We start from the raw sequence: 8,375 nt of genomic DNA, 5'->3' as shown, positions 1-8,375 counted from the left end.
GATGGAGAGACAGAAGAGAGAGAGAGAGAGAGAGAGAGAGAGAGAGAGAGAGAGAGAGAGAGAGAGAGAGAGAGAGAGCTGTCCTGTAGAGCGTCCGCTAGGACTCTTTCAGAATAAAATACTACTTCTGTAAACTGAGTAAAAATTCATCTTCTAGCTCAGAAATTTAGGTTTATTACGAAGAAAGATTCAGTTGCACATTTTACACAATATTTATGCGATGGTAACGTGCTCTAATAAAATCCAGGCTTACTGTTCATTGTCATTGATTGTGCACTCTGTCTCTTATTGTCACTACATGTGGTCATGAAAAAGATTTTTTTGAAAACACGGTTCTAATAACAGTGTATTGTTAGTGTAAAGTTAAAGTACAGGCCTGTAGATGTTTTTAACATGTCGTGGGGTGTTTTTTTTTTTTTTAGTGTAAAGTGCCTATTTTAGATTATAAAGATGCTACAGTAATCAAAAAGATAAAAAGATAAAATTTTCTGTAAATGTGATTATTCAAAGTAAATGTGACTATAGAGTTACACGCACACACACACACACACACACACACACACACACACACATACACACACACACACACACACAAACAGTAAAGCACACTGTACATCATTGTTATTATTTAACCAAATAACATATTCAGTTTTAACCATTGACTGTATTTAAATATGGACGTCATGACAGCTGCCAAAACAAGTACCTGTATGTCTATCTGCAGACTCGCAGTATCTATCCACTTGGTTAAGTTTCACACTCTTTCCTCCCCAGAATGAAGCCAAAACATCTTGAGCGTCCTCTGGTGGCGGGCTGCAGTATAGGTCGTAAGACCCGCCCCCTCCGTGTTAGCGAATGGGACATGAGCCAAACAAAAGATGGTTTGTCATTTTAAATAGCTCTAATCATGCTGATGTTTGTTCAAGGGCTCATTTTTCCCGATAAGTTTGTTTTTAATTAGTTATTTGACGTTGTAGAAAAAGGGGTGTGACGTCATGATCGACAGCTGTGACAGCCGCTCTCAAATCTCTGTCAGGTGGCGGGATGCCTTATAATAGATCCCACTGCTTTTCTTGGCAAGACACTGGCTACTCTGCCTCTGATTGGTTTACCCCTATATTTTTACCCTAACCCTAACCAATCTCACTCTTGATGCCTAAACCTAATCAAGTGGGTGTGTAATGTAGACACTGCCAGTCCGCAGATAGACCTACTTGGATAGTTTAGCTTTACGTTTGCGTAGCATTAGGAAGTGGAGACGCGTCGTCAATATTTTTATACAGTCAGCAGTTTTAACGTATTGTGTTTAGAATTTAAAGCTTTTATTTTGAAGGCCGGAAGCCCCAAACGGAAATTCTATTTATGGTAGTTTTGGCCAGGGAATGCCATTACGTAACTTCCAGTGATTTCAGATTAAAAGCGTTATCTATATATCTCTACTACAAACTGGTCACACTGTCAAACAGTGAAAAACCAAAATAAATCTGTTGTTGAATCCGAGAATCAGTCACCACAAGGCAATTAGAAGTAGCTGATTCAAGACATTAGTCTATTGAAACTTTTCTGTCTGAATGAACACATAATATTTAAACATTATATTAATATATAAGGAATGACGCCAAGCTATCCACAAACACTACCTGCTGTGAAACAATCAAAAAATTATGTTTTATTGGTCTGATGACTGACCGGCTTTCTCACTACTGGCAAGGCAAGGCAAGGCAAGTTTATCTGTATAGCACATTTCAACAACAAGGCAATTCAAAGTACTTTACATAGAGCATAAAAGGCATCTAGACAGAATATAAAAGCAACACAAGGCAATGTAAAAAGACATTTAAATACATAAATAATAAATTTGGAAATAAAAAATGCTAAAATAGAATAAGGCAGATAAAACAGGAGAATAAAGGTTACAGTGCAGAGTAAGATATTAACCCTCAAATTTGGTTCAATAAAAAGCAGCAGCAAACAGAAAAGTCTTCAGCTGTGATTTAAAAGAACTGAGAGGTGCAGCATACCTGCCATTTTCTGGGAGTTTGTTCCAAATATGTGGAGTATAAAAACTGAACGCTGCTTCTCCATGTTTAGTTTTGACTCTGGGGACAGAAAGCAGACCTGTACCAGACGACCTGAGAGGTCTAGATGGTTCATAATGTAGCAGCAGATCAGAAATGTGTCTCTAAACCATTCAGTGCTTTATGAATTAACAGCAGTATTTTAAAATCAATTCTTTGACAGACAGGAAGCCAGTGTAAAGATCTGAGAAGTGGAGTGATATGATCCACTTTCTGGGTCTTAGTGAGGACTCAAGCAGCAGCGTTCTGAATCAGCTGCAGCTGTCTGATTGATTTTTTTAGGGAGACCTGTGAAGATACTATTACAGTAGTCAAGTCTAATGAAGATAAATGCATGGACAGGTTTTTCCAAATCCTGCTGAGACATAAGTCCTTTAATTCTTGATATATTCTTCAGATGATAGTAGGCTGACTTTGTAATTGTCTTAATGTGGCTGTTGAAATTCAGGTCTGAGTCCATGACTACACCAAGATTCCTGGCGTGGTTTGTGGTTTTTGACATTATTGATTTAAACTGAGCGCTGACTCTTAATTGATCTTCCTTGGCTCCAAAAACAATTACTTTAGTTTTGTCTTTGTTTAATTGAAGAAAATTCTGGCACATCCAATCGTTGATTTGTTCAATACACTTATTCAGTGCTTGTATTGGACCATAGTCCCCTGGTGATATGGTTTTGTAAATTTGTGTGTCATCTGCATAACTTTGGTAACATATTTTGTTGTTTTCCATAATCTGAGCCAGTTGGAGCATGTAGATGTTGAACAGAAGAGGCCCCAGAATGGAGCCTTGGGGAACCCTGCATGTCGTTTTTGTCCGCTCAGATGTGTAATTACCTATAATCATAAAACAGTCCCTGCCCTTTTAAGTAGGATTCAAACCAGTTAGGCTAAATACTGTGCCAGAAAATCGCACCCAGTTTTCTAGTCTGTCTAGTAATATGTAGTGGTCAACCGTGTCAAATGTGGCACTGAGATCCAGTAATACTAATTACGTACAGACATAAAGTAGTCCCTGTCCTTTAAGTAGGATTCAAACCAGTTAACTGCTGTGCCAGAAAGTTCCGCCCAGTGTTCCAGTCTATCGGCACTGAGATCCAGTAATACTAATACTGGGCTCCCTCTTCTCACTCTCCAGCTCGCTTGACTATAGGTGCTCTCTCTCTCTCTCTCTCTCTCTCACTCTGTCTCTCTCTTTTTCCATCTCATCTTTTTTAAAATGAGTCGGGAAACCGACAGCAAAGCCTAACTTTACTTCTGACGTTATCAAACAAAGAGAAATGTCTTCCACTCCTCCTAGTAACATTTTTGTACTCCCTCATGGCAGAGCTTTCAGCTCTAATCAGTCTGATCTCCGGCAGTGATTGACCACTGCAGTGACGTCAGGTTGCATTTCTCCAAAAGTGACTCTGGATCAACTTTCCGGCCACAGGCCAGTGTGGCGGTGCTGCGGCCGAAATGCCCGCAGCCAAAATGCACAACCCCCTTTCAAATGAATGGGAGGACCGACGTTTTCACCGCACCACCGGATTTGGTCCGAATACGACCTAACATGTTTTTCCACCGCGTCACATAAACGCTGCATGACGACTTAAAAGTCCTTAAAAATCCTCAAAAATGCAAGTTGACTTGTGTTTTCTAAATGATTCTGTGTCTTATCAACAACTATCAAAGGACTTCGATGTATACATTATAAACTGTGTCTCAGACTTTTCATGTTAAAATACTGAAGTAAAATCATATATCAATAAGCTTTCTACAGTGCACGTCATAAAAGTGAGTGCAGCTCTAAGTGCTTTATAAATAAAAACAAAATAAGATACACAGATTGCACAGAAAACACACACACACACACACACACACACACACACACACACACACACACGCACAACAATGACAATTAAGTAAAAAGTGGAGGCCAATGCACACAAGTTTAAGAAAAAATCTATACATGATCTTAACTCTTTTTTGGCTGAAAACATTAATAAAATGTTTTTCTTCTTCTCTTTATTATTACTATTATTATTTCAATGATAGTTCAACGTACACTGCAGCACTAAAAGAGGAACTATACTGTTCACTTTATTCTAAAAATTACAGTAATTGATTCGTAACGATTTTCTTTTTATTATTTTTTATTGGTAGCTTTATCTGCGTGTACATGTTTCGTCAAATTGTTTGGTTTCTGTGAAAAAGGAGTTCGCTTTATTCTGACAAACCGGAAGCACTGTTCTCTGTTTCTGTTGTCGCGGGGCTTGTGGCAGCTTGATAGTGGTACTTGAAGCGGTTGCCAGGCTCTATTCTCTCTGACAGCCGCAGTGAGCAGTCTCGCATCCTCAGCATGGCATCTGACGAGCTGGCTAGGAAGCTGCAGTCGCGGCTGGCCGCTACGCAGGAGGCTGAGCCGAGGCCGGAGCCCGAGCAGAGCCCGGTCAGACCCAAACCGCAGGAGCCTGAGGCAGCTTGCGGCGACTCGTCCTCCGAGCTGTCCGCCAAACTGACCCGCAGGCTGGACATAAATGAGGGCAACGCTGCTCCTCGACCGACCCGCGTCTTCAACCCCTACACAGAGTTCAAGGAGTTCTCCCGCAAACAGATTAAGGACATGGAGACGATGTTCAAACGGTAAGCAGAGACTGTTAAACAATAGCTGAGGTCTCAATTGTTTGTTCATGTGATCCGTCGTGTTTATTGGCAGTCCTGCGGATTGGGACTGAATGAGCATGTAGGCTGGAAGCTCATGATGAGATTAACGGAGTTGCTGACGTGAAGCCTCCAGGTGAAAGCCCTGGCTGTCACTCCGCTCACTGATTAAAACTGACTCACTCTCTGATCACTGCAGGCCTCCTCGCAATTAACTGGCATTTTTCCTTCTTCTTTGTACATATCTTTCATGTGGCCCTGTGTCGTGATCAGAGGAGAGAGCTCTGAGCTGCTCTATTACTGAGGCAGATTAGGTTGACTCGTCACGGTTTGGCATGCTAACAATCTCCAGTAATATTGAGGGGTTTTATTGACACATAACTGAAATGTATAATGGACTCCTAGAAGTGATATGGCTCTAAATAGCTAATCTAATTGCTGAAGTAAACAATTTTATTGAAATGGTTTACAGCCGACCTCCTTATTTTTCAGTTCTTCTTGTATTGTATTTATATTTATTTTAGAGTTTACAATTGCACCATTTTACATTTTCTGTTAAATATTTTTTTCCTTGTTGCTCGTCTAATAACGTGAGGGGCATTGAAAGAAGCATTTTTATAGTTTGGAGAAATTATTCAAACACTTCATGACAGTGTTATTATGACATTCCCAAGATGCAAACATTTCCCTCCATACCGAGGGGTTTGTTAGGAGACTCAGAGTGAAATCTCCTCCTACCAAAGTAGACTAACAGTGAGGCAGGACCTGTAGAAACAATGGAATCCAACAACACATGGAAACAAACACAGTACGCAAATGATCATCATTTACACATGGAGCAAAAATAGAGATGAACATGTACTGCATCAAACAGGCAACAGGCACATTTTCTAACCCCACTTAGTGAGTTTTCTATAACTGTATGTTGACGATGGTGGGTTTAAAGGGGACATTTTATGCACATTTACAGGTACATATTTTTAATCTACTAGAATATATTTGCATGATTTACAGTTAAAAACTCCTTATTTATCTTATTCTGGCCCTTCATGCAGTCCTTCAGGTCATTTTAGTTCCTGTCTCTTTAAGGCCCCCCTCTTAATGAACCCGCTCTGTTCTGATTGGCCAGCCCTTGGAAGCTGCACCTCACCAGCTCTGGAGGCTACGTCAACAAACCATTGAACAAACTATTGTAGCAGGATTACTACTTTTTCTTGTTCTTCAGTCAAATTGTTAGCTTCTCAAATCTATCTGAACATGTTCGAGCCAAAATCAGATCAGAAATATGAGAGTGGACAACTTCAACAACACATGGAAAAACCTTAGTAACCAAGGCTACAGAACGGATGGCTGTTTATGGCTGTCTCAAACAAAGTGAACAGAGCAGGTTGAGGCCCTGACTTTTGATTTGCAAGTAGCATTTCTACATACATTTCCAAAAGAGAAACTGCACTGGGGAGGTTAACTGAAGAGTTATTTTGTAAAGAGAAATGAAGGGTTCCTTGTTGATGGCATTCTATCTCTCTCCATGAGCTAGTGTGATGGCAGCGTGATCAACATTTTCAGCAGCCTCTCCTATTTCCAACTATGTAGTGTCTTTGTCCATGTCTACGTCTGTGTCATCGTGTGGAATGCGAAGGAAATATGTCTATGATCGTCAGTTTCTTTTGGACATTTGTAAAAAAAGATTTTTGCTACAAGAATTATTGGTTGAGAGAGCTTAATCAGCTGAGTGAGCTTGGTCTGCTACACCCAGTGGGCCCAAAGGGGACCATGGTCTTGCTTGGAGCTGCACAGGAGAGGAAACATCAGAAGCGGTGTGACGGCATGCAGAAGCAGGGTAAGTGTGGAGGAGTGCAAGCTAGGCTAACTGCAAACCCATACAAACCGGCAGTTCCAACAATCATGCTGGTTAATATTTGTTCTCTGGACAGCAAAAATGATTATATCAGACTTTTGAGAGCTTCCTAGTGCAGCGAGAGGGACTGCTGTGTCTCTGTGTTTACAGAGACATGGCTAAATAAAAACATCGTTGACATTGTGATTCAACTGGATGGGTTAACACTCCACAGAGCAGATAGAGTAGCCTTGCGATCTGGTAAGCTCTGGGGAGGCGAAGGGGCTGTATGGACAGAAACTTGACAGCCACTTCACTGACAATAAAGACACACAGTGCTTGTGGCAAGGTTTCAAAACAATAATTGACTACAAGCCCCTTCCCCCGCAGGCATGCCATAAAGACCCCTCCCTACCTGACATACTCGATGACTTCTGTGCACGTTTTGAGGTAACCAACAACAACCGGGCACAGATACTCCCACCACCACCCAGCGACCACATACTCCAACTGTCCACAGCTGGGTTATAGAGGGCCTTCGCCAGCGTCAACCCATGCAAAGCTGCGGGGCCGGACAACATACCTGGTTGTGTTCTTAAGGACTTTGAAGAACAGCTGAAAGATGTTTTTGCAGACATCTTCAACATCTCCCTCAGTCAAGCAGTGGTGCCCACTTGCCTCAAAAGTGTGACCATCACTCCCATGCCCAAAAAGTCAAACCCACGCTGTATGAACAACTTCCGCCTCGTTGCCCTCACCCCCATAGTTATGAAGTGCTTTGAGCAGCTTGTCATGCAGCACATCAAGGCCCGCCTCACTGCAAACCTATATCCCTTATAGTTTGCATACAGAGCCAACAGATCCACAGAAGATGCAATAGCTACCACACTCCACCTCAGTCTGTCACATCTGGAAGGGAAGAACACCCATGCCAGGATCCTCTTCATCGATTTCAGCTCAGCATTTAATACCATCATACCAAAACAGCTGGTGGAGAAGCTTAGGTTGCTGGATGTGGACACTGGCACCTGCAACTGGGTCCTCCACTTCCAGAGGCAGCAGACAGTCAAGTTGGCACCCACACATCAAAATCCATCTCAATGAGAATAGGTTCACCCCAGGGCTGCATCCTGAGCCTCCTGCTGTTCACCTTTCTTACATATGATTGTACTGCCAGATTCAACACCAACCAAATCATCAAGTTTGCCGATGATACAACAGTAGTGGGTCCTCTCAGCAATAATGATGGATCTGCATACAGGATGGAGTTGGAGCAGCTAATGGCCTGGTGTGAATACCACAATATCTCCGTCAATGTCAGCAAAACAAAGGAGATGGTGATTGACTTCAGGAGGGACAGCAGGCAACATCATATGGCGCCGCTGTGGAGAGGGTCAGTAACATCAAGTTCCTAGGAGTGCACCTAGCAGATGACCTGACCTCAACCAATAACACTTTGGCCATCCTTCAAAGGTACAAAAGCGGCTCCATCTCCTTTGGAGACTTAAAAAGTCAAGTCTCCCCAATCCAGCCCTCTTCACCCTCTACAGAGGCACCATTGGAAGCATTGTAACCTACGGCCTCACTTCCTGGTACGGTAACTGTAAAGCATCCGAACAACATCATCCAAACACTATAGTGAAGATAAGCTAGCAAGATCATTTATGCCCCACTCCCCTTCCTGCTGGAGATTTACCATCAACGCTGTGTTTGCAGAGCCTCCAGCATCATCAAGGATCGCCACCACCCTTCTCATAGTCTGTTTTCCCTTCTGCCGTGTGGGAGGAGGTACGGGGGCATCTGTGCCAAATTCAGCAGAA

At 42.2% G+C, this 8,375-nt stretch overlaps 1 protein-coding gene across 1 annotated transcript in view; it reads left to right on the top strand.

Annotated features, from left to right (window-relative positions):
• Positions 1 to 4,243: 4,243 nt before the first annotated feature.
• The window catches only part of efhd1 (EF-hand domain family, member D1), a 31,720-nt gene continuing 27,588 nt past the window's right edge, over positions 4,244 to 8,375 (top strand). The window contains exon 1 of the mRNA XM_067593760.1: positions 4,244 to 4,700. Within this exon, the coding sequence (XP_067449861.1) occupies positions 4,417 to 4,700 (284 nt within the window). The 5' untranslated portion in view covers positions 4,244 to 4,416. The remainder of the gene's footprint in view (positions 4,701 to 8,375) is intronic.

Source organism: Thunnus thynnus, chromosome 7 (genome assembly GCF_963924715.1).
Source record: "Thunnus thynnus chromosome 7, fThuThy2.1, whole genome shotgun sequence".
NCBI lineage: Eukaryota > Metazoa > Chordata > Actinopteri > Scombriformes > Scombridae > Thunnus > Thunnus thynnus.
This window is presented reverse-complemented; position numbering and strand designations above follow the sequence as displayed.